We start from the raw sequence: 25,089 nt of genomic DNA, 5'->3' as shown, positions 1-25,089 counted from the left end.
GAATAGAAATTCCAGGCAAGGGGGTTTCCCATCTGAAATCACTTGGGGCTGGCTGGGGAAAATATTCCTACAGCTCTCCAAGCCCTGCAGCCACACATTGACTCTGTATTGAAAGTCCTTGGCCAACTCTTCAGCCCTAGGGACTTCCCTCCTGAGTTTTCCAAGCAGTTTATTAAATGCCATGTCTGGTAATGAGAGGCAATATTGGTTATTTTAATTTTAAGTGTATTTATTTTAGGAGCATAATGGGTTTCTCCAGCCAGTGGATGCCTGTGGAGTGCTCTGCTGGCTCTGACTCTGGAGAGGGGAGACTGTGGAGGGAGGGGATGGAACCAGCACTTTGCTTGTGGCCTAAAATTCCTGCTGGACTTCCCACGGCAGCAGGTGTTCTTGGAACAGGCCCATCCCATTCATCTCCATCTCTCACTTTGCTCCAGGAGTGGATGTGGTTTGATTGATCTTAGAAATGAGGATAAAGCTGAGTTTGAGGAACACAGTGTCACCCAAGCAGCGTGATGAGGGCTTTGGTGGGAAACCTCTGGGCAGGGAGTCTCCTTCCCTGTGGGAGTGGGAGCAGGGCTTTCCTCAGGTCTGAACCCCCATGCCTTGAAAAATGGTGCTGCACTCAGTTTTGGAGTTGTTGCCAGCAGAAGTGGTTGGAAACTGAGGGGATTTAATGGAAGACTGTGATTTCCTCACCCACTTTTTCTGGTCTTAACTTTGTGGTTGATGTCTGCTTGGAAAATCAGGGAGATCAAAAGAGGGATAAGGGAGGAGTTGGGTGCTTTGGGATGGAGACGTGTCCCTGCCAGCGACAGGGAAAGCTGTGTGCTGCCTAAACATGTCATTTCCTGTGGCCATTCTCATTTCTGAAATCAAAAATGTAAAAGATAACATGTTAAAGTTGGAAAGGAGGGAAGTGGAATGTTTGAGGTATTACAATAATCCTGATTTTTTTGCCTGACCTCATGTTTCTCCCTGGTTTCATTGCAGGCTCAGGCATCAGGCACACAAAGAGCTTTACGCCTACAAACAGGTGAGATGATCCTCTTAAGGTTTTTTTCCCTTCCCTTCTCCCTAGTGCTAAATCCATCAGTTTTCCTCGTGCTGTTCCTCTCCTTGGGAGGTTTCTGGCCCTCAAAGGGCAGTTGTAACACCTAGGCCAGTCAGTCCCTGCTGATTTTATTGTCCCCTACCAGCTGGACCCCCCAGGACCATCCCTCACCTGCTCATCCACAAGTCTCCCAGTTTTCCACTGAGGTGCTGAGCAGTGGGAACATCTCCACCTCTGGAGCACTCCATCCTCACCCACTTCACAGCAGTGATGCCATCGCTCCCCCAGTCACCAAACTCACATTTTATGGGGTCTGGATCTGCTCCCAGGGGTGAATTTGGCTGCTCCAAATCCCTAAATCCACAGGGCTTTTCCAGGGAGCAGCTCCATGGCAAGCCCAGCTCTTCCCTGCACCCACCTGCACTTAGCAACTAAAATAAACACAGCCAGAGGTGGGTGTCAGGCTGCTGCTTCCACGTCCTGTTTTCTCCAGGATTTGTGGGATTTTCTGCCTCTGGCCCCTTGATCCATGCAGGAAGCTGGGTGGAGTTGGGCTGAAAGCACACAGTTGTCCTGCATTTATAGCCCTCTCCAGGTGCTCAGCTTGGATGGAGGGGAAATGAAGTGGTAGCCCAGGAGGGTTAAATTTGGGAGGAAACCTCCTGGATTTGGTCCCTGTGGTTTTATCTTTCCCTTCCTCCTGTCCCTGCACAGGCCCCTCGAGCTCCCCTGGCCGTGCTGGGTTTACTGGGGGATTTCCAGTTCTGCTGGGACACTCAGTGGGGTCCCTCTGTGGAGATTTTTCCTGGGAATGCTGATGGCAGAAGCTCTGTCCTGACCCCAGCTCTTTGCCTTGCAGGTCATACTCAAGGAGAAGGTGAAGGAGCTGAACCTCCATGAGGTGAGCACATCCTGGGGCAACAAAAGCTGCCTCTCCCTCCTCTTCCTCACCCTGGGGAGGGGGCAAACCCTCAGATTCAACTCCACTGGGAGCACAGCATGCAGCCAGCTGGGCTTTGGAAATGGGAAAAGATCCTCTGCAAAAGTCTGGACTAAACCCTCTCCCTCCTCCTGGCTCCCCTTGGCTTTTCCTGCATCGTTATTGTTGTTTATTGTGTTCTTTTTATCACAATGATAAGAAACTGTGGCTAAGGGGAGGCCAAGGCAGTCTGGGCCTTGTATAAACAGTGTCCCTGAGCAGGGAGTGACAATTTCCAGCACAGCTCTGGGCAGGGAAAGCTGAAATCCAGGATAAACACCCTCCTGCAGCTCCTGAAGAGGCAGATCCGCTCCTCCCTGCCGCCCCCTGAGGGCTCAAACACCTTCGTTTGTCTCCATGGCCTTCCAGGCTTTTGGGGGCTGAGCGTTTCTATTCACAGCCCATTTTTCCTGATGAATTTGAGCAGGAATCTGCTCAAATCCCGCCTCAAAGCACGGCCTGGCTTTATTTATTCCGCTAGAGATAACAAAAATGCCCACCCACATCCGGCCAGGAGGCTGCTCATCTGCTCAGCACCGGCTCCAGTTGTTTCTAAACCACTCTTTATTGTATTTTAATCCCCTGAGCAGAGCCTATCCCACGTTTTATCCCGACCCTCCACTCCCCACAGCCCCCAGGGTAAATCCCAAGGGCCCTGGGGTTGTGAGCAGCCTCTGCTGCTGGCCCCTATTTCTGATTTACTCCCTATAAAAACCGACCTGCAGTGGGGTTTTTGTCGGAGCACAGGCTTCAAAGCACTTCCTGGGGTGAGAAATGGGTTGGAGGAGGGATTTGGGAATGTGCCAGAGCTGGGAATGGCCTTAATAATGCTCAGTCCTCCTCCTCCTCCTCTGTTCCCAGCTGTCTGCAGCTCTCCCAGATTTTGGGGAGGACGAGGCCTCTGTGGGGAAGAGGACAGAGCTGTTCAAACTCTTCCCTGGGATTTGGAAAAGCCTGGAAGGGTTTAGCTTGGAAAGATCCCATTTGGGGCGTTTGTGTTTTGGCATTTGCAGTCAGTGTTTCTGGAAAGCAGAGACGGGGTGGGAATTTTCCAGCATGACGGGGCGGCTGCCCGGAGCTCTGTGGAGGGAGAGCTCCCACCCAGCTCTTCCCTCCCTGCCTCTGGGTCTGGTTTTCCCCTTTTTTTTCCATCATTCTGCCTCTCCCAGGCCCTGGGAGTTCCTCAGGGGGTGACCCCAACAGCTGCACCTGGCCCTGGTGCACTGAGAGATCCCAGGCTAGGAAAACCATCCAGGAATATCCAAAATCCCCTGGGATATCCAACATGAGTCAGGAGGAATTGGCTGCCAGGGTGAGGGAGGTTTTGGCTGAGAAACAGCCACCAGCTTTCCCAGCCCTGGGACAGGCATGGCAACAATCCCATTGCCTTTTCCTTTTCCCAGAGGTATCCCAGGGAATGCAGGCAGTCCCAGGGACCAGGCAGCGGTGTGGATCCATCCCCCTGCACCCTAAAAGCTCCAGCACATCCCAACTTTGGGGATGTTCTGTGGAGGCTCCATGGTCACATCCAGCACCCAAGGGAGACCCGAGCCTCAGCCTGTGATCCTGGAGCTTGGGCAGAAAAATTTGGGAAGCCTTTGGGGGAAATTTCATCGCTGTGAGGGTGGGGAGGGCCTGGCACAGGGTGCCCAGAGAAGCTGTGGATGCCCCTGGATCCCTGGAAGTGCCCAAGGGCAGGATTGGAGCAACCTGGAATAATGGGAAATGTCCCTACCCATTTCAGGGGGTGGCACTGGGTGATCTTTAAGGTCCTTTCCAACCCAAACCACTCCATAATTCCATGATTTTAGCCACCTGATAGTTTTTCTTTGCAAATGCTGCTCCCTGAGCACTGACATTCCCTGTGCATGCCACACCCTGCAGATCTGTGCCGTGTGCCTGGAGGAGTTCAAGCCCAAGGACGAGCTGGGGATCTGTCCCTGCAAACATGCTTTCCACAGGAAGTAAGTTTGGGGTCACCCCAGCCCAATCCTGGGGCAGGAGTGGCAGGAAAAGCTCCTAATAGTTATTTATTTATTTATTTATTTACTATATTTCATATAAATATATAAAATATATGTTGTATATTTAATTTTATATTCATAATCATTATTTTTATCTATTTAATATATATATTTCTTTATATCTATAATTTTATATATTTATTTTATATATAAATATATTTTATATGTATAAATATCTATAGGTATGGTTTATATAAAGCAAACCCACTCAAATTTATGTTACTAAATAATAATAGTAGTAGTAATAATAATAATAATAATAATAGTAGTAAACAGCACTATATAATATTCTATATGCTAAAACTACATAATATCCTACTATATATTACAGGTATTTTTATATTCTCTATTTATATATATTTCTCTTTATACATATATCTTTATTTAAACATACAAATATATTATATAAATATATTTTTATATAATTTATATTTTTATATATTAATTATATTTCTTATTTATATAGTATTTATATTTAAATATAGTATATATTTTTAATATTTATATTTTATATAATATATATTTTACAAATTTATACATTTATATATACACTATACAGTATATACTATATATAACTATATATAATATCTATTACATACTATAGATTATATATATTATATAACATAGTATATAACACATAAATTATATATAATACATAACGTACATAATAGTATGATTATATCAGAGTTATTTACATAACTTTTATTTAGCCATTCACATTATATACATGATTTTGGATGTGGTGTTTTATTTACAGATTCTGTGTTTATAATTTCACAGACACCATTTATGTGTATATTTTGGGGTTTTTTTGGTTTTTATATCTCTGTTATAAATATAACTATAAATATAACTATAAATATAAATTAACATCTCAATCTAAATATAAACATAACAATATGTAAATATAAGCTGCAAATATATATTATATATAAATATAAATTCCATATAAAACATACCTATACAAAATCCCTGTATATAAACACAGAGATCCCAAAAAATCCCAATAAAACATAAAAGCAGCCAAATGGTGAATTAAAAACTGGGCAGCAGCAAAGCTCCAGGGCCGGGTAAAGGGGCTTTGGGGGGATTTTTGCAGCTCCACATCAGTGTCAGGCGTGTCCCAGTGATGTCAGGCGTGTCCCCAATGATGTCAGGTGTGACCCAAATGATGTCAGGTGTGTCCAGTGATGTCAGGTGTCCCTAATGATGTTGTGTGTCCCCAATGATGTCAGGTGTGTCCCCATCAATCTCAGGTGTCCCCAATGATGTCAGGCGTGTCCCCAGTGATGTCAGGTGTGTCCCAGTGATGTCTGGTGTGTCCCCATCAATGTCAGGTGTCCCCAGTGACGTCAGGAATGTCCCCCATGATGTCAGGCGTGTCCCCAATGATGTCAGGTGTGACTCCAGTGATCTCAGGTGTCCCCAGTGATGTCAGGTGTGTCTCCATCAATGTCAGACGTGACCCCAGTGATACCAGGTGTGTCCCTGATGATGTCAGGTGTGACCCCGATGATGTCAGGTGTGTCCCCAATGATGTCAGATGTGACCCCAATGATGTCAGGTGTGTTCCCATCAATCTCAGGTGTCCCCAGTGATGTCAGGTGTCCCCAATGATGTTGTGTGTCCCTAATGATGTCAGGTGTGTCCCCATCAATGTCAGGTGTCCCCAGTGATGTCAGATGTGACCCCAGTGATGTCAGGTGTCTCCCCAGTGATCTCAGGTGTCCCCATCAATCTCAGGTGTCCCCATGATGTCAGGTGTGTCTCCATCAATGTCAAACGTGACCCCAGTGATACCAGGTGTGTCCCCGATGATGTCAGGTGTGCCCCAGTGATGTCAAGCACATCCCCACCAATATCAGCTGTCCCCAGCCACGTCGGCCGTGTCCCCACTGACGGGCGGTGTCCCCGGTGTCGCGCAGGTGCCTCATCAAGTGGCTGGAGGTGCGGAAGGTGTGTCCGCTGTGTAACATGCCGGTGCTGCAGCTGGCGCAGCTGCACGGGCAGCCGGCCCCGGGCCCGCCGCAGGTTCCGCTGCCCGGCTCGCAGAACCTCGTGTAGCCCTTCCCTCGGACACAGCCAAAGCACTTCGGCCGCGCAGCCCCGAATCCCGCCGGGATGAAGGCTCGGATCCTCCGCCAGCGCCGGGAGGGGACTCGGCGTCCTCGGCACATCCTTCTTCCAGCAGCTCCCTTCTCCAGCGCCGCGGTGGCACCCGGAGAGCATCGCGGCCGCTTCCCGCTTCCCTCCTCCTCGCCTTCGGTTCTTCGCCTTTGCGGGGAATGTGGTCTCGCCGCTGGAGTCGTGCTGCGGTCGTGTGTCCCCCCGGCACCTGTCCCCGGTTTGGATTCTCCGCACCCATCGAGGGTGGATCCGCTCCTCCTCGGCTACCTCAGGGGCCCGGAGCCCCTGGAACAGGGGCACCATCCCGGCCTCAGCAGCAGCGAGAGCCACGGCCTGGGGGGCAGGCAGAAATCCCGGCCCGGGGGTCTCTGGGCAGCCTCTCCTTGCCAAAACACCCAAACCCGCATCAGCGGCCCCTCCGACCACAGGTTTTGGGTGTCCCTGTCACCCTCAGCAGTCGCATTCCCAGCCTTGGGGATGGGTGTCAGTATTACACGGCAGCGGCTTCCCTGAGGGCAGGGCTGGGGGGCTCCTGGTGCCGTCCCCCCCTCCCAAAAAACTCGGGACTGTTTATGGAGCGTGGAGCCTCATAGACGTGTTTGTACACTACAAATTCTGCAGCAGAATATTTTTTAAAACATTCGCTGGTTTTGTTTTTGGTTTTTGTTTTTTTTTTCCTCTGTTTGTTTGGTTTTTTTGTAAGCTCTATTTTTGTATATTTAATTGCTATTTGAAAATTCTAATAATGCATCTTTTTTGCTAATCACACTCTTCTTAAGGAAAAACCAGGAAAGAAAAAAAAAAAAAAAAAAACCAACCAAGAGTTTGCATGTGATTTGACTTGAAATGTAAATAAAAGCAGGTTTTGGAAGTGGGGGTGTGTTTGCAGGGGGGTGTCCCCCCTCCCTCGTTCCCTGTCACCCCGGCGATGTCCCCAGCAGGGGCGGCACCTCAGGGCTGGAAGAGGGGCGGGTTTGGGGTCACGTTGTCCATGTCCCCTTGCCCCAGCAGCATCCCTGTCCCGGCAGCAGAGCACCCCAAAACCCCTCAGCTAAGAGGGATTTTGGCGGATCCAGGCACGGGGGAGCTTCCCTGCTTAGGGAAATTCCTCCAACCAACCCAAAATCCCAAATCCCGGCCCAAGCCCCTGATGCCGACCTCCCTGCTGCCCTCTGCTGCCGGATCCCACCCGGACATCACCCAAACCATGGAATGCTCTGGACCAGTAGGAACTTCAAATCCCATCCCATTTCACCCCCCCACCGTGGGCAAGGACACCTTTCACCATCCCAGGTGGTCCAAGCCCTGTCCAGCCTGGCCTTGGACACTCCAGGGATCCAGGAGCAGCCACAGCTTCTCTGGGAAATCCATTCCGGGGCCTCCCACCCTCACAGGGAACAATTTCTGCCCAGCAATGTTCCCTCAATGTTCTGTTCACCTTCTCCAGAAGGATCCTCAGGGACTGTGCTGCCCTTACAGCCGTTTTTGGGATGCTGGGACAAAGTCTGGATCTCCCACCGAGCTGCACAGAACAGTTAATTTTGGTGCATCCACCCCACACTCCCGCTCTGGATTGATAATCTACCCTCCTCAGAATATTTCCCCAGAATAATTAACGCTCTTTAAAAAATTTTTTTCCTCTTTAAAATGTTTTGAAATTCAACTGATTCCCAGAACCTGAAACACGCAGGGAGGGAGAAACAGTCAAGGATTGCCCACAGTTGTTTTCAAGAAGGTAAAACCCAAGTGGGGTAAGCCCCAATTTGCCCAGCACATTCCTGCTCATTCCCACCAACGTCCATCCCACTGCGCTGCAGCTCCAAGAACGAGACATCAACCAAAGGGTTTGAAGCATATAAAAAATAACTGTAATATTTTATATAAGAAGAAAAAAATCAAGCAGTTTACAAAAAAGGAATAGACAATAAGCCAGGAACTTTGGTGCAGGGATCAGCTCGTGCTGGATCTACTCCAAAATCCAAAGAGGGAGTTACACATGTACGGAGTGAGGAAGTGGAAAACCTGCAGGATGCTGAGCCCAGGGACACCAGTTTGGGGCAGGGATGGGGTGGATCGGGCTCTGGGATTGCTGCTGGGAATTCCCAGCCTTGCAGTTACATCAAGGAGCCACACAGGTCCCAGGCACACAGACATTCCAAAAACCCAAAGTTTCTGTGCCTTTTCCATGAGCTTTGGCTGTGAGGGTGGGTGAAAGGCCAGCCAGGTCAAGTTTGTGTTAAATTTCAGGTGGGACAGCAGAAGTTGAGTCCCAAAACCCTTCAGTCAGCACTCTGGAAATGGAGATGTTTCTAATGGAGAGTTTGGGAACCTTTGTGTGATTTCATAAGGAGTGAAGACTAAATGAGAACTTGAATTCAGCTGATCCCAAACAGGCTGCCCAGCCTGGATTCCTGCAAGTGTCCAAGGCCAGGTTGGACAGGAGCACCCTGGGCCAGTGGGAGGTGTCCCTGCCCATAGTAGGGTGCAACGAGAGGGGCTTTGGGGTCCCTTCCCACCCAAACCATTCCCTGAGCTGTATGATCCTGCTCCAGCCTTCAGCTATCCAGTACCACCTTGTGGAACACAGAGCAGCAGTGTTCTTTTCCCTGATTTTACTGTGATCAAATCCCTGGCTGTGCCCACAATCCCAGCTCACAAACAGCAAAGCAATCACCCTCTGAATCTGTAGGTTCCTCCCTTTCCAGAGGGAGGTGCCACAAAATGAACCCACCTCGGACAGCTCAGCACTTCCAGCCAGGCTCACAGGGGGATCAGAGAGCTGGAAACTGGTTTCTCTGGGAAGAAACCAGGACTGGAAGGGTGTGCTGGGGTCAGGGTGATGGTCATTCTGATATCCTGGGATAAACCTGACACCCTCACCTGATCTGAAGGATCTGAGGAGCTTTCCACAGAGCTCCTTGCTGGGAAGCCAGAGCACTTCCAAAGCTGTGTCTCCATGAGCTCCCATCCCGAGGGAAGGTGCAGATACCTCGTTGCTTTTAGAGAGCGTTTATTGAGCGTGCAGGATCCATTGCAACCCCCCCATCCTCAGGGTGCAGCTTCCACGGGGGCTCCACACTGCAGCATCCTGCTCTCAGGCTGCATGGCAGCATGCACAGGGAAAAGAGGGAGTAGAGCACACATGGAAGGGGGAGAATTCCCCCAAAACGACAGGAGTGCAGCCATTAAAAATGTAACATGGAATATTAGAGAGATCCAAGTGCGACTGAAGGAAGTGTCTCTTTGGTGGAATTTGGTAAGAGAGAGAAAACCCCAGACAAACAAACAACAAATATCCCTATTCCACCCTCAAATTTAGATCTCAAGGCTGGAGGGTGACTGACACCATCCCAAAGGACTGTGCAGGAGAACTGGAGGCCAAAATCAGACTCACCCTGAGGCACAGACCCGTGCCTTCCATGCCTAGGAGAGAGACAAGGACACGTGGAACAAGGATAAATAAAGCCTGGCTGACAGCACAGCTGTGTCCCAGTGTGGATCCAGGGGCCACAGGGAGTTAGTTACACACACCAGGGCTGTGCTGATGCTCTTCCCCTTTCCCAGACCGTTTTCCAGCACATGGAGAACCTCTGATTGTGAACACAGAACTGACCTGGGCACTTGGCACTCCAAGGGATCCCAGTGGAAGGAGCAGAGTGCCCCTGCCCTGTTTTGTCACCGTCATTAAACACAGAGTAAAACTAAAAAAATAGCCCTAAAAAGGGCAATTCCATGTGACTGAAACGCCCCACTGACCTTCCCAGACACCCCCATGTCCAGCCAGTGTATTCCAATCACATCCTTTGGGACAAACCTGCGCTGTAATCCCAGATGGATTTCAACCCTTGCAGACACCCATCCCCACGCTGTCCACCAGTGGAACAGTCTCAGTGGGGGCTGTGACACGAAACACGGGCTCAGTGACCCCAAACCACGGGCTCAGTGGCCCAGGGAGTGCCCTGAATCCACAGGTGCAACACAGATCCTGCAGGGAGTCAGGCTGAGTCCAGGAGTCCCAGGAGAGCGCCGACTGCGCCGAAGTAACCCTGAGGAGCAGATGGGGACAGCAGTGAAAATCCAGGGGCACACACCTGACACAGGAACAAAAGGACCTTCAGGATATCCAGTGCCACCCCCTGCATGGGCAGGGACACTTCCCACCATCCCAGGCTGCTCCAAGCCCTGTCCAACCTGGCCTTGGACACTCCAGGGATCCAGGGGCAGCCACAGCTTCTCTGGGAAATCCATTCCAGGGCCTCACCACTCACAGGGAACAATTCCTTCCCATTATCCCATCCATCCCTGCCCTCTGGCAGTAGGAAGACATTCCCTGTGTCCTGTCACTCCAGGCCCTTGTTCCAAGTCCCTCTCCAGCTCTATTGGAGCTGCTTTAGGCAGTGAAAAGTCTCCCTGGAGCCCTCCTTTCTCCAGGCTATTGAACACACAGTGCAGTTTAACAACATATAAAGGAGAGGGGAAAGATAAAACTACAGGGGTACATGATAAAATAGAAAATAAAAAGAAAACAAAATAAAGATAAAATAAAAATTAAAATAAAATACAAATTAAAAATAAAATTACAATTAAAAAATAAAACTAAAAATAAAATAAAAAATAAAAATAAAAATAGAATAAAAATTAAAAATAAAATAAAATAAAATAAAATAAAATAAAATAAAATAAAATAAAATAAAATAAAATAAAATAAAATAAAATAAAATAAAATAAAATAAAGCAAAGCTGTGGCTGTAGCAGCAAAGCCCTGAGCTCCTCCTGTACTGCGTCCACCCAACAGCTCTACGTGGCTGTTTCCAGAGCATTCCAAGGATTTTTATTTTGCCACAAGACAAATTTTAAAAAGGAATTGTACCTCATGTTCCAAGAAAAGTGCTTTTAGCTGTCCCTTTGACCAGTAGTCCAGGGCGTAGGCCAGGAGCCTCATGGAGATGGTGTTGATCCGAAGGAAGTTGCCCACGAACACCACACGGTTGATGTTCTGCAAGTGTTAAGGGGAAAAAAAAGGAGTATTAAGGCTAAATTCTATTTTCTGCTTGCAATGATAAAAACCCCACGTGGGGAAGGGTCTGCAGCAGCTGAGGGAGCTGGGAAGGGGCTCAGCCTGGAGAAAAGGAGGCTCAGGAGGGACCTTGTGGCTCTGCACAGCTCCTGACAGGAGGGGACAGCCAGGGGGATTTGGGATCTGTTCCCAGGGAACAGGGACAGGAGGAGAGGGAACGGCCTCAGGCTGGGCCAGGGGAGGTTTAGATTGGATATTTGTGAAAATTTCTTCTTGGAAAGAGTTGTCCAGCCCTAGCAGAATTGCCCAGGGTGAATCCCCATCCTGGAGGGATTTAGAAGCCATGTGGATCTGGCACTTTGGGCCATGGTCAGTGGTGGCCTTGGCAGTGCTGGGGGAGTGGTTGGACTGGATGATCTTAGAGGAGTTCACCAACCTAAATGGCTCTGAAATTCTATGAATTAAGTTCCTGCTGAAAGCCTCTGGCAGAGTGTGCAGAACACCACACACAATTCCATCAGAAAGAAGCCCCAGGCCATTTTAAGCCACCCTCCTCCTCAGACTCCTCCAGAAATTCCCAGGCCAAACTACAGCCTTTCTAACTCAGGAATTTGGAAAGAATAGCTGATTTCCTACAAAATTCTTACACTCCCTGGGAACACTGATCACCCCCTGCCTCCCCTCCTCCCAGCTCTGGCCTTTGATCCATCATGAAATAGCTGAGTGACTCTACTGTTAAACTGGGGGGGAAACTAATTAGGAGTCCATAACCAATACATTTTTTTTAAGAAAGTAAAAGACCAACCCAGTAGTGATTATTTTGGATTTAAACCAGACCTCCAGCCTTACTTTTCCATCTCAAAATAGTTCTGATCCAAGCTCTGAAGCTTTCTTGTTCTCCAATATGAAAATAATTGAGTTCCTTCTCTTTCTGAGGAATCAGATCAAGTCTTACCTGCTCCTGCACTCATATCCTTCTGTGGATTTTCCTTCCCTCCCCACATTGATTAACACTTCCCATGAATTATTCAGGATCCTATTTTCATTCAGCTGAGCTCCAGAGCAAGGAATTAGCAGATATATTTATGAGCAAGGCCGTTCAGGACATGTCTTGCCTCATTTTGGCTGCAGAGCCAGAGGAGTCAGGAGGATGCTGGATTCCATCAGCCCATCCCGTGGCAGCAGGCTCAGGATGGAGTGCAGAGCATGTCTCTGCTCTTTCATAGCCCTGTACAATGCTGCTTGACATGAATGCAACAAGGCAGCACTGTAAAGAAGCTGAAAGCACAGAGATGCAGCTACGGCCGTGGCAGTGCTGGGGCTTGGCCAAGAAACCCAGAGCAACTCGTATAAACAGCACAGGAGAAGATACCCAAACTCTGCACCCTCTGTCCCTCCTCTCCCACTGCTTCCCAGAGCTGCTCCCAAAGAGAGGCACGTTCCTCAAGCAGGCAGCAGCACACAGGTGATGTTTCAGGCAGGGAGCAAGGGAAGAGAGTCCCAAAATACCTCGTTAAGGGCACACATCCGCGCTATGGAGCCGATGTTGTTGGTGATGGTGATTAAAGTGGCCTTGGCCAGGTCCTCCTTGCTGACAGATTCCCTCTTCTCCTTGCTCATCATGTTTCCAAAGCTGTAAAGACAGATTTGGGGTTAAAAGTCCCATCAGAATTCCAGGAGAAAATGGGAACAGCTAATTTAATCAAAGTGATTCATCTTGAAGGACTGATTTCTAACTTCAAAAAGCATTGCTGTGCATCACTTAGATCTCTTAGGAATGGTTGCTCTCCAAAGGCACCTACATCCAGTTTTTCATCCTTGCAGCATCTCCAGGGGGAACAAAAGCGAAATGAGACCCAGGCAGGGCATTACCTGGATGCCACAGCCCAGCCTGGCAGCCCGAAGCGCTCGTAGTCTCCTCCATAGATGTCCCTCACCAGTTTGTCCACCTTGGTGCTGTCCCCATGGGATGCCATCTCCAGGGCCTCCTCGAACGTGGAGCAGCCCGTCAGAAGGCAGCACAGACCAAAGAAGGTTCCCCCTCCAAGGCTGCAGATAAAGCAAAATGAAAATGAAAGCTCAGATTGTTCAGCTCTGCATTCCAGTTAGCCGAGGTCATCCCATTCCTGACCTCTTTTTTTAGGGAAAACCATCTTGGAAAGGCAGCATTTTCCTTCAAGTCTGTTTCTCTCACATGCCCTACAGGCTGTAAGGAATCCCTCACAGCCTTCTGCACAGCCCACCCTCGGAAATGAGACCTCGATTTTTTTATGTTACACTGGCCACTTTCTTCCCAGCATCCAGAAATATTAATCTTAAAATAAATGTTAGTCCTGAGGGATAACTGGAGTGTCAGGGCAGAGATATCCAAAAGGTGGGGGGAAAACCCTGTCTTGTTCACTTTACAGGGCACAGATGGTACCAATAATGTCTTGTAAGAGTAAGAGCTGTACTGAGGGGATTTAAAATTATTATCATTATTATTACTACTATTACCTCTCAGGGAATCCAGGAAAGCTTAAAGCCACAGAACTCTATGGCTCTGCCAGGACACAAAAGCCACATCTTTAAGATGGGCATCAACTGGGGAATGACTACTATTCCATTATCCCTTCCACCAAAATCTAGCAACTTTTGGAATTAGGATGGAAATCTTGACTTCTTGGATTAATGCTAAGAGTTGTTAAGAACCTCAAATTACATGATCTCATAAATAAATAAATAAAGCCCTTAAATTCCTGCAGCAGAGCTGCTGAAAAACCAGCTTTGATGGAGACTGGCTGCAGTAAAGACACCAAACCATGAAATCCAGATCCTCTTTTCCAAGAGGGATCTTTTTTGGCAGGGACTAACTGCAGTAAGAGCAGCTTGGTCATTCCCCTCACCACCTTTATAGCAGCTTGTCCCTGAAAAAGCCATTTACAAAGCAGGAATGTGCTCCAGACCCTAAAATCCAAATCCCTTTACCCCGCAGCGCTCACCTGGTGCCTGTTACCCGTTTATAGTTGTCTTTGGAATAGACAGCCAAAATGCTGACCCCTGAGCCAATGTTCACCAGGAGGAGAGGATAGGGATTCTCCAGGTTGAAAGGGAGCTTCTGGCACCTCTCAGCATCCGTGGGGTTCTCAAAATAGTAACACTCCGAGTGTCCATTGAAGCCCACGGAGTCGATGTACAGCACTCCTTTAACGAGGCAATCCAGCTCATCGAGCTTACAGAGCTCAAGGTCACCCATCTGGTGGGAAGGAAAAAAGAGGAATATTGAAGATTAGCCAGGGATTTGAGGTATTTATGCTCAGGGCTGGAAAAATGCATTCACTGCCAGCTCAGTCCAGCTATGTCCCTGCTCCCTGCAGAGGCTGAGGGAGAATGGATCACAGGAGAGCACAGGGACTTCTAAGTACAGCAGCCCTCAGGTGAGGAACATTCTGGATCCACAGATGGACACTGAGAAAATTCCAGCTACTCCCACAACCCTGATTTAGGCCCTGATGCTGAGGCACTGGTGTGAAAAGCCAGGAAAAACAAGGAAGGACTTGCATTGTTTGATCAAAATACCCCACAAAACCCATCCAAAGAAGCATCAAAAAAAAGAGAGGAAGTTATAAAATTGTTTTCCTCTCATGTCACCGCCTTGACCACATAAAATTGGATATTAGGAAAAACTTAACAGAAATGGTTGTGTTGCCCAGGATAGTGGTAGAATCTCCATCCCTGGAGGGGTTTAAAAGCCATGTGGATGTGGCACTTGGGGACATGGGTCAGTGGTGGCCTTGGCAGTGCTGGGGGAAAGGTTGGATTGGATGATCTTAGAGGGTTTTCATCCTTAATGATTCTCTAAAAGCCTCTTTATTTGCATTTTTCCAAGCCCTGACTGAAACAATATTTATCACACACTTTTCACCTTGAACAAGGATCCCACTTAGAATGAAGCCACGTGATGATGTCCAACCCCAACTATGAACTTCCTGACAGTTACATTTACCACCAAATATGCCTGAACCTCAACCAGCTCATTCACACAGGTGTTAGAAATGAAACCAAATAAAATAAAGCAAGAGAACGACAGCAATGAGTAAAAAATACCAAAAAGATTGAGATGAGATTAAAAACAGAGAGGAAGATGTGTAAGAAAGATCATTAGTGAACAATTTTAGAGTTGCATTCAGTGCAGGAAGTGCTTTAATTTGGAGACTCCACATGCCAAGTTTAACTGGAGTTAGGGACAGCACCAAAACGAAGATTTAGAGAAATTTTAGAGCATGCAGAGTAAAGTTTCCAGTTTCAAGCTTTCAAAGAAACATCACTACCAGATCCTAACGGTATAGAAGCCAAAAATGCCTACTGTGCGAAAGTCCTGCTCAAATTTGTACGCTCCACCTCCCGTGGCACATAAGGTAGTATGGAGGCTCGAGAAGTGCTTTTCGCTTCCCATTTGGATAAAAGCAGGCATGTCATGAGTAGGAAAGCGTATAAAGTGCAGATTGCCTTTACGTCCACACAGGGTAAGGTCCTTGAGCTCAAGGTGCACATCCCGAATGCCTGTGGAGCCATAGGCTACGTTTGATGTCAGGTATTTGCGGATGCTTTTGAGGTTTTCCACTTCTTCCTCTTCCTCTTCGGCCGTGATGTCCTTGGGTTCAAAATAAACCAGTTTGACCAAGGTGCCTCCGATGTCCAAGCCAAACCAGGGAAAGACTGGAGAGAGAAGACAAGAGAAAATGAGACAGGGTGTGGCACAGCCATAGCATGAGCACCTTTGATTGATGGTCTTTAAGGTCCCTTCCCACCTGTGTGATTCCATTGAAAACAGTTTTCATTGAATTAATTAATTAATGCAGTTCTCTAGGGACCCATGTGATCTCTCCATTTTCAGGAATCCTGTCTTTGACAAGAGACTCCTCCAACACGAGCACAGCTCCTGCTCAGAGATCCCTCGTGTTTGAATATTTGCTGTACAACGCTCAAACACTGACATCCCTCCCCACAGGTCTGACAGCTTCCACAGCCCTGCCAGATCCTGCTGCAGGTTTAATCCCCAGCTATTCCTTTTTCCCAAGTTCTGAACCAGAGCCAGAGCCACGGATAACACCAGTGCTTTTACATCAAAGGGATGTACAAACCTTCCCTAATTACAACACAGAGCTGAGGTAGACAAGCAATCTAAGATGCCGCAGGGAGACAAAAACAAATGTCTAATTGGATTATTTTATTAGTCAAATTCCCCCATGGTACAAAATATGCATCAGTGTCAGGCCCAGCAACATTTACAGCTGTGTTAGATAATGAGCTTCTTGGAAAAGATCAAGAGAAACCCCTGATCTGATGGAATCTGCGATTAGAGCTGGGAACTGGAACAGATTAATATCACTATTAATGAACTAAAGGAGAGGCTGGAGCTAATGAGATGCACAGGATCCAGAGCAAAGGGAAAAATGCAGCCACATCTTAGGGCTTATGGGAGCAGCATTCAATCCTTATGGTAGCTTCCAGAAGGAAAAACAGAACTTTTAGAAAATAAACCTGATAATGGAATCATAAACATTGGAAAAGACCTTCACAATTCCAACCATTGCCCCAGCACTGCCAAGGCCACCACTGATCCACATTGCCAAGTGCCACATCCACATGGCTGTTAGATCCCTCCAGGGATGGGGACTCCAACACTGCCCTGGGCAGCCTATTACAATGCTTGACCACTCTTTTGGGGTGGAAACTTTCCTAAATATCCAATCTAAACCTCCCCTGGCCCAGCCTGAGGCCGTTCCCTCTCCTCCTGTCCCTGTTCCCTGGGAGCAGAGCCCAACCCCCCCGGCTGTCCCCTCCTGTCAGGAGCTGTGCAGAGCCACAAGGTCCCTCCTGAACCTCCTTTTCTCCAGGCTGAGCCCCTTCCCAGCTCCCTCAGCTGCTCCTGGTGCTCCAGACTTTACCCCAGCTCTGTTCCCTTCTCTGGACACATTCCAGTATAGATGTTACCAACATTACTTTGGAAAACAGGATCGTGGGTTTTAGTAAAATTCCTTATCTGCAAACAGATAAGGGTGGAACATGGAGAAGCCCTCATTCCTCTCCCTTTAGAGCAAGAATCCCTCGTGCCAGGCTCTTCAAGGAACAATCTTTGCACAAGCAGGAGAAGATTGCAGCAGCCTGACAAGTTGGAGGACACATTTTCTCCTAGGCAGATTTATCTGGTAGCTGTACAGGCCCTTCCAAAGCTTTCCAGCTCCCAGGAGCTGCTGGCACCAGCAGCTCCCACAGTATTTTTAATCCACCAAGTTATTTTTACGTATTTCCATAGAGGCCACCCCCAACCATCACCAAAGGAAATTTTGAAAGAAGATGCAAGCTCTATTTTCGGAGACGTATCCAAACCCCAATCACACTCTCCATTTCGGAGGCATTTACTTCAAACAAGAAGAGACACATAAATAACTTTTCATGAATGAGAGGGAAAGGAATCTGAATGGCAGCACAACAGAGGGAGGGAGCAGGAGCAATCCAAGGACTTCTACACAGGCAGACAGTGGTAAGACAAAGGGGAAAGGTTTTAAACTAAAAGGAGCATTTACATATTAGGAAGAAATTCATCTCTGTGATGGTGGTGGGGCCCTGGCACAGAGAAGCTGCCCCTGGATCCCTGCAAGTGTCCAAGGCCAGGATGGATGGGGCTTGGAGCGCCCTGGGATAGTGGGAGGTGTTCCTGTATCCAAGATGGGGGGACTGGAAGCAGATGGTCTTTAAGGTCCCTTCCTACCCAAACCATTCCATGATTCTGTGATTTCTGGAATGCATTTGTTCCTGTCAGAACATGCCATTTGATTTCTGCATTCTGAAGTCCACTGGGTTTTTTTAAAGCATCCCCACCATTGCATTTAGACAACAATCTTCCCCCACACTCCTTCTGCCAGGCTACACAGGGGTAAAAATGGGGAGAGGGCAGAGTGGGGCTCAGAGGTGGCCTCACGGATGTACAGCAGGAAAGACAAATATCCAAAACCACCATGCTCTGAAGCCACAAGCCTGAAAATGCCACAGGGGCTGCTCCATCACAGGCTAACAGGCTCCCACTTCCCAGCACTCAGCTGGTAGCACATGCACAGCTTCAGTAAAATAACATATTTGTTTTGAAGTTGGTAGTGAAGCTCACAAACTCCTACACCCAGCGACACAAACCTTCCAGATTTCAGGGCAAACACCAACTGGGTCCATCAGTTTAGGCAGCTTTCCTGGTCCTAAAAAACAGAGCAGCACCTTGGAAATTTCATCCCAAAGTCAGTACCATCAAGACCTTCGTTTTTTTATTATACATAAATTAGGCATGGAGTTAAACCACACCAGTTACCTGTCTTACCAGGAACAGGAAAACAGGAATGATGCCAGCAAAGCTGGGAGTAACTGCAGCCAGGCTGGGCTCAGGGGTCACTATCACCACTCAGCACTGGCCCTAGAAAGAAAATCCACTATCACCACTCAGCACTGGCCCTAAAAAGAAAATCCAACCCCTTGAGGTGGGACACAACTTCCGAGCAGAGCTGGCTCACACCTCCCAGTGGCACCAGCTGGAAAGGCTCCATGTGGAGCAGCTGGTGCTCTCCATCTGCCACAGCTCGGCTCTACCTTCCCTAAGTCACCAGGGATAAACTCAAACAGACAGACTATTAAGGTAATTATCTTACCCAAATGATTGTTAATTATGGAGCCTTCATTATATACATCCCAGCCACAGGTTAAGAATCCAAGGAAGAAGTGTGTGAGCTCAAAATTAAGTACTTCTTTCCCAGGCTGTGAAGGATTCCCTATGCAGTAACACCTGTTGGAGAACTCAATCCATTACAGGGACAAAACTTCCCTATAAACAATTCCAAGGACAAGAAGAACTGGAGATTTTTTTCCTGAGACTTACAGGAACATGCAGGGCAGTGACAGCTCTTCCATGTCTGAGAACTAGAAAAATCCAAGGGAGGGAGGAGGAAGCTCTCCTGGATCAACGCCACCACCATCTGCCACCATGATTTCTCCTGAAACACTGATTTTTTTTTAATTTTTTTTTTTTTCAGCAGATGAAAGCCATCCAGAGATTTCTCCCTTTTAAGCCTCTGAAGCAATTTTTTTCCAAGAGAGCTGCTGCAGATCTCCAGGAGCAGCAGGAGAACTGCTGGCATCTGGGAGCTCTCTGGGCATCCCCGAGGCTGAATGTGCTCAGGCAGAAGGTTCTGCTGGAACAACCAGAGAGCAGCAGGAGATGCAAACTCTGCCTCTCATCACCTCCTCCCTGCTGCTACTTGGAGCTCTCTGTGAGGGAACAGCCTCACAGGTCTCCTTTCCAAGCTCTCACCAGCTGCAGACCAACGGGAAGGATGGCAATGATGGACCTCTGGGCTCTCCTCCTGCCCAGCACCTTCTGGGAAGTGTTTAGTTGTTTGGGTATTTCCAGGAAAGGCAGGAAATCCTCAGCTCTCAGCTCCAAAACTCCTGCAATCTGTCTCTTTACAGAAACTCTGTGCTTTTTTGGAGGATGAGAACCATGAGCTGGGCAGAGAAGCTGTGGCTGCCTCATTCCTGCAGTGTCCAAGGCCAGGCTGGAACAACTTGTACTGATGAAAGGTGTCCCTGCCCTTGGCAGGGGGTGGAATGAGATGGGTCTTGAAGGTCCCTCCCAACCCAAACCATTGGCCTGACAAAGTTTTGTTTTCCTTGAGCAATTTTAAAAGCAGCTCTCTCCATATATTTTCATATAAACAGCTCTTTGTCTTAAAAACAAACCTTCTCAGGGGCAGATCTACGGATATGCAGCAACAAACAAAAGACTGCTCTGCCAACAAAGTTATAGGGCTCACAGGTCTGACTAAACAATCCCAGAAAAGCTCCAGGATAGTTTGTGTGCCCACAGCAAGAGCTGCCACCCTCCCTTCAAATCCCTTTTGCAGTCAGACTGTAAGAGCTTCAGGACAATAAAAAGAAATTGCCTTTATCTGATATGTAAATTACTTCATAAAACTGGACACTGTGTAAATAAAAAAGCCCTCAACAGACTTAATTCTGGAAGCTGTAGAACTGTCAAGATGAAAGAGGTGATATAATTAAAGATCTCCATGGTGGATTTTCATCAGAAAACAAGCAGCTCGAGCTGTATTTCAGTGATCCTTAACTTCTGAGCCAATTATATCAGGAGCTAAACAGATTAGTCTGATGATTTAGTTCAGAGTGTGACAGCACCTCTAGGCTTACTCTGAAATATTCAACATTATATTTTAATAGTGTTACACCATGCTAGAAATTTTACAGCTGAGAAAAAAATACAATTCATTAGCATTTAATATAAAGTGACACTAAGTCTACATCTCCTCCCATACCTAAAAACAGGTTCTGATAGGAATTCATATTTCATGCACCATTCCAAAACAGAAAAGGGTATTTAAACATCAAAGCTTAAATTTTGTACTACCAAAGAGGTGACAAAGCAGCATTTTATTTTTACCTTTTCTTGGATAGTTTGTAAATTGAAAATTTAAAGTCCTTTGTCCATTATGTATTTGCATGATCCTGACAGAAGATATGAGAACTTCCAAAAAAGGGATCAGTTGAAGAGAAATAATATTTTCTCAGGGAACAAATAAACAAGCTACAGAAGGGAGAAGCACATTTTGCTCACTAGGGAAATAACCTAAATTCACCAGTGTGTTGAATACCCCAAGATTTCAGGATGATCAGGGAGAGAGTGGAGGAAGGGGGAAAGGGGGAAAGCTGATGAACTGAAGTACTGATCTCTTTCTCTTACAAAAAATATTCATTAAAAAAACATTCCCCTTCTCATTATGACCATCATCAGGTTTCTGCCTGGCACTTCACCCTGCCCACAGCCACAGCTCCCTTAAGAACCATGGAGGGAATATCCTCATTACTCATCTGGAGTCTTCCCAATCCAACCTTTAAGAATGGATTTCAATAATGGCACTGATAATTCAGTAGCAGAAGGGAATTTTCCTGTATTGTTCCTGAAACTGATAAAGTTTTTGTGTATGACATGTCTGCCTGCACTAATAACCCTGTCAGACTCCCCAGTTTAACACTCCAAAGCTGCAACAATCTCTGTTTTCAGGGACATTTCTCAGTCCCTTCTGACAGCAACAGCGTCCTTGACTTCTCCCTCTGCAGTAAAGCCCCTCGAGGGCACCAGGAAATATTCCACAGAATCATTCAGGTTGGAAAAGACCTCCAAGATCAATTCCAGGTGTTAACACAGCACTGGCATCTTCACCCCTAATCCAAGTCCCCAAGCACCACTTCCACATGACTTTCAAACAGAGAATTGAAATTTCCAGGGAATTTAAAAGCCCGAGGTGATGGCACACAGCATTTTGGGTGCAGAGTTTATTTCAGATCTATCTCAAATCCAATCCTCTTCCCTGCTCTCTGCAGTGACTGTACATTACAGGCTCAGAGGGCTGAGGAGGAAGGAGGATCACGAGGCTGCCAAAATCCTTTCATTGCTGGGGAAGTGGGGCTCATCTGCCAGGGCATCTGCCAGCACAGCCAGGCAAGACAAGCCTCAAGGTCACCCAGCTCGTTTGCCACATGCCAGCAGCAGACAAGTGGGAGCTAAAGTAGGACATTTTCGACCCCACATCCATTAACTGCCTTCCTTTCATTTCAGCTCGAGTCTTCCTTAAGGTGGCATGGAGCATTTGAACTCCAAAACATGACTGATTGTGACACCAGGCACTGTCCCTGCTAAGGGACACACTTGCTCCAGCACACTTCTCTTCCACTTATCACAAGATTAATTTAGGAAAGTCAGACTACATTGTAATTCCAAATCCCACCACGCTGACCTTCCAGACTCGATTCAAACCCTTTTTTAAAAGCTGCCAGAGCACCTGTTTTCCTTAAAGTATCCCATGACACTCTCAGCAACCAACTTTAATCCACATTTTCCAGAGAAGACACAGAAACTGCCGAGCAAGGCAGAGGAGAATTATCACCTAAGGCAGAGCTCCGAGTCCTCCCTCATTTTCATACCAGAGATCTCCTTCATGTCCCTGCAGCCTTTTAACAAGTCTCTAATTAACAGCCTCACAGTCCTCTGTTCCTATTTTCCACATTAAAACTTCCCATAAATATGGTACCAACAGTGTCTCAGCACTGCCAGGCACAGCTGAGGTGCAGCAGCATCCTGATCCCTGTTTTCAGCCCAGATTCTTCACTCACACCTTTTTTAACAGCTGTGCAGGTACCAAGGAATTCTGCTTCATTTTCAGGGTATGGCAATTTCCTTCCAGGGGGAAGGACTCCAGCAGAAATCAAGGAATAATCTCCCAGTTATTCCTCAAATATGGCTGAAGTCAGGGACAGCCACGGCACCTGCACAGCAGCTCCTGCTGCTCCCAAAATGAAGGCTGCCATCCATTTTGCTGTTTCCAGTAGGACATTTACAAACATGGTTTCTAGGGATTTTTTTTTCCCCTTAGAAAGCCTGGTTTGATCTCTATCCAGCTCCTGCCAAACCTGTTGGGTTTTTCCCTCCCAAAATTTAAACTATTCCCTTTGCTCTCTCATTGCTTTGCTTTCACAGTTACCAGTCCAGCCTCACAACCTCAAACCCTCGTCCCTCCATCTGTCCTGCTGTTCCCTTTCCCTCATCTTCTGTCACCAGGTGCCTTCCCATCCAAAGTCCCCAATTTGGGAACCACAGCATCTGCCACAGCCCCATGTCCTGCCCCACCAGGTAGATGTCACTTCACCCTAAACCTCCTAGAGCTCTTGGAGTTCAGCCCAACCTGCTGAGCCCATGTCCCTGTCCCATGCCATGCTGTGCCCATGCCACCACCCCATAGTGCTGTTCCCAAGTGATGACACTGGACAATTATCACCCACCGCTGTACAAACCCTACCCGCCGTGTCCCCGCCGTGCTGTCCCCCACGCTGCCCATGCCGTGCTCATCTCATGTCCCCAGCGCTGTCGCAGTGTCCCCATCCCTCCCCCATGTCGCCCCCCGCCCCACCTCCCCAGGCCACGCCCCCTCAGCCACACCCACCGAGGCCACGCCCACACCCTCATTACCATAACCCCGCCCATCCTCCGAGCCCCCCCCGCGCCTCTCGCTCCCCGCCGCTTCTCTCGCTGCCGCCGCCGCTCCCCTCACTCACGCGGGCGGTTCTTGCGGACCGAGTCCCGCCGCTGCCGGCTCACCGACCCGCCGCGTTCGCGGGGCTGCGGAACCGCCGCGCCGTCCGCGCCCCCGCTGCTCCGCCGCCGCAGCTGGGAGGGCCCGGCGTCCGCCCCGCCGCCCCGCCGCCGCGGTTTCTTCTCGTCCTCCGCGCCATCGCCGCAGCTGCGCGGCGACTCCATCGGCAGCGCGGCCCGGCCCCATGGGCCGCCCGGCCCCGCTCCGGCCCCGCTCAGCCGCCACCGCCGCAGCCACCGCCCCCGGCGCGCCTGCGTCGCACGGCCCCGCGGGGCGGGACACCCCGTGAGGCGGCCGCCAATCCGCGCTCCCCGCGGCGCTGAGCGACAGGAGGTTGCGCCAATGGGAGACCGGTATTGCTCGGGCCCGCCTCCTGCTCTCTGCCGCGTAGAGTGACAAGAGCGGCTGGCCAATCGGAAGCGTGCGCCCGGGTGAGGCGGGTCGATATGCGGCAGCTCTGGCCAATGGGCTTCCTCTGCGGCAAGATTGACAAGGCAAGTGCCCAATGAGCGAGAGAGCTGTCCGGGTGGGGCGGGAGAAGGCGCGGTGATTGACAGCCGGGTAACTATGGCAACGCGGGGGGGCGAAGGGAAGAACCGCAGTAGGCTCGGCTGGGCAGGGCCGCGCGGTGGGGATATTTAAATATGATTTACATATGCAGATAACGATGTATATTTACGTGGGGCGGGTCTGCCACCCACTATGGCGGACCTGAATAGACCTTAAAAACCAAGTCGTTCCACCCCCTGCCATGGGCAGGGACACCTTCCACCATCCCAGGTTGCTCCAACTCCATCCAGCCTGGCCTTGGGCACTTCCCGGGATCCAGGGGCAGCCACAGCTTCTCCCGGCACCCTGTGCCAGGGTCTCACCACATTCACAAGGAAGAATTTCCTCCGAAGATCTTAAAATCCTCAGTTCTCCTTTACATCCCGACATAATTCTAGTGTGGATACATCCCTGCTCTTTAAATCCTGGTCCTGCGTTTATCAACAAGCGCAGCAGGAAAACCCCAGGTGGTGGTACAACAACCATGAAAAGAGGTGTAAGCAACAACCAACAGGATGAAAATTCAAAATGAAAACACAGATTCTCAGAGTAGAGGATGCCATAACAGCTCCCGTTGTGGAGATTCCCGTGTGGAATGTTAATTGTTGTCTCTCGAACCAAGCCTGGTGCTCCTCACCTGCCCCGAGGTAATCCCGGCTCACCACAATCCTCAGGCATTAATTCGATACCTGAGGGATCAGCAACCAACATTCCACAAAGGTGTGATCATTTCCGTGAAAATTTGCTGAATTCTGGTTGCCGGAGTGAAAATGGGACAAAGGGATTGGTCAAATTCAGTTGGTGTATTTTAAAATCCTGTTGGGTGAGTGGAGGAAGTGGATAAATGGGGTTGGCAGTGACAGGAGATAAAGAATGAGCCCTCTGAACACAAATAATCTCCTTCAGAGCAGTGTTGCTTTCATTTGGGTGAAAAAGGGACTGGCTGAGCTGCCCAAAGCTCTTGAGTATTTTCAACTGCTGCTGATTGTGTTGGAGTGTCTCAGCTGCTGGGACAGAGCAGAGCCCTTGGGAGCATGGAGAGGGCACAGGAAAGGGCTGTTTCCTCCCAAAAGCTTCCTCTTTGTCCCCAAACTGCACACAGGGTGGTTTAAGGATGTTGGTGCCTCCGTTCTGCAGGTCAGAACTGTTCAGGG

At 48.6% G+C, this 25,089-nt stretch overlaps 2 protein-coding genes and 1 non-coding gene across 10 annotated transcripts in view; 1 reads left to right on the top strand and 2 right to left on the bottom strand.

Moving 5' to 3' along the window:
* The window catches only part of RNF24 (ring finger protein 24), a 29,257-nt gene extending 22,202 nt beyond the window's left edge, over positions 1 to 7,055 (top strand). For all 6 annotated transcript variants that reach the window (XM_030270486.4, XM_030270487.4, XM_072927890.1 and 3 more), the window contains 4 exons: positions 994 to 1,036; positions 1,914 to 1,955; positions 3,918 to 3,997; positions 5,983 to 7,055. In XM_030270486.4, coding sequence (XP_030126346.2) covers positions 994 to 1,036; positions 1,914 to 1,955; positions 3,918 to 3,997; positions 5,983 to 6,121 — 304 coding nt within the window. In that variant the 3' untranslated portion in view covers positions 6,122 to 7,055. The remainder of the gene's footprint in view (positions 1 to 993; positions 1,037 to 1,913; positions 1,956 to 3,917; positions 3,998 to 5,982) is intronic.
* Positions 7,056 to 8,029: 974 nt separating this feature from the next.
* On the bottom strand, positions 8,030 to 23,667 carry PANK2 (pantothenate kinase 2). 3 transcript variants are annotated; one of them, XM_012573695.5, is made up of 7 exons: positions 23,349 to 23,667; positions 15,547 to 15,899; positions 14,183 to 14,436; positions 13,074 to 13,250; positions 12,711 to 12,834; positions 11,055 to 11,180; positions 8,030 to 10,230 (listed from the first exon to the last, which is right to left on the bottom strand). In XM_012573695.5, the coding sequence occupies exons 1-7, from the start codon at positions 23,548 to 23,550 to the stop codon at positions 10,180 to 10,182; spliced, it is 1,287 nt and encodes a 428-aa protein (XP_012429149.4). In that variant the 5' UTR covers positions 23,551 to 23,667; the 3' UTR covers positions 8,030 to 10,179. The 3 variants fall into 3 exon arrangements, with proteins under 3 accessions (XP_012429149.4, XP_030126343.4, XP_030126342.4); XM_030270483.4 differs by having other exon boundaries at positions 15,690 to 15,899; positions 23,349 to 23,607; XM_030270482.4 differs by lacking the exon at positions 23,349 to 23,667 and adding an exon at positions 23,097 to 23,208.
* Positions 12,412 to 12,484, bottom strand: MIR103-2 (microRNA mir-103-2). Its single transcript, NR_049041.1, has one exon. It is a non-coding gene; the product is annotated as a microRNA mir-103-2 (primary transcript).
* Positions 23,668 to 25,089: the final 1,422 nt, after the last annotated feature.

The sequence above is a fragment of the Taeniopygia guttata genome, chromosome 4 (genome assembly GCF_048771995.1).
Source record: "Taeniopygia guttata chromosome 4, bTaeGut7.mat, whole genome shotgun sequence".
NCBI lineage: Eukaryota > Metazoa > Chordata > Aves > Passeriformes > Estrildidae > Taeniopygia > Taeniopygia guttata.
Note: the sequence above shows the minus strand (reverse complement) of the source record. Positions and strands in the feature narration are given on the sequence as shown.

Coding starts and splice junctions, on each gene's coding strand:
- PANK2 (XM_012573695.5), bottom strand. CDS start 23,550: ATGGAGTCGCCGCGCAGCTGCGGCGATGGCGCGGAGGACGAGAAGAAA. Junction 15,900..23,348: donor GGTCCGCAAGAACCGCCCGC/GTGAGTGAGGGG, acceptor TTCTCTCTCCAG/TCTTTCCCTGGTTTGGCTTG. Junction 14,437..15,546: donor TTGAGCAGGACTTTCGCACA/GTAGGCATTTTT, acceptor CCTTCCCACCAG/ATGGGTGACCTTGAGCTCTG.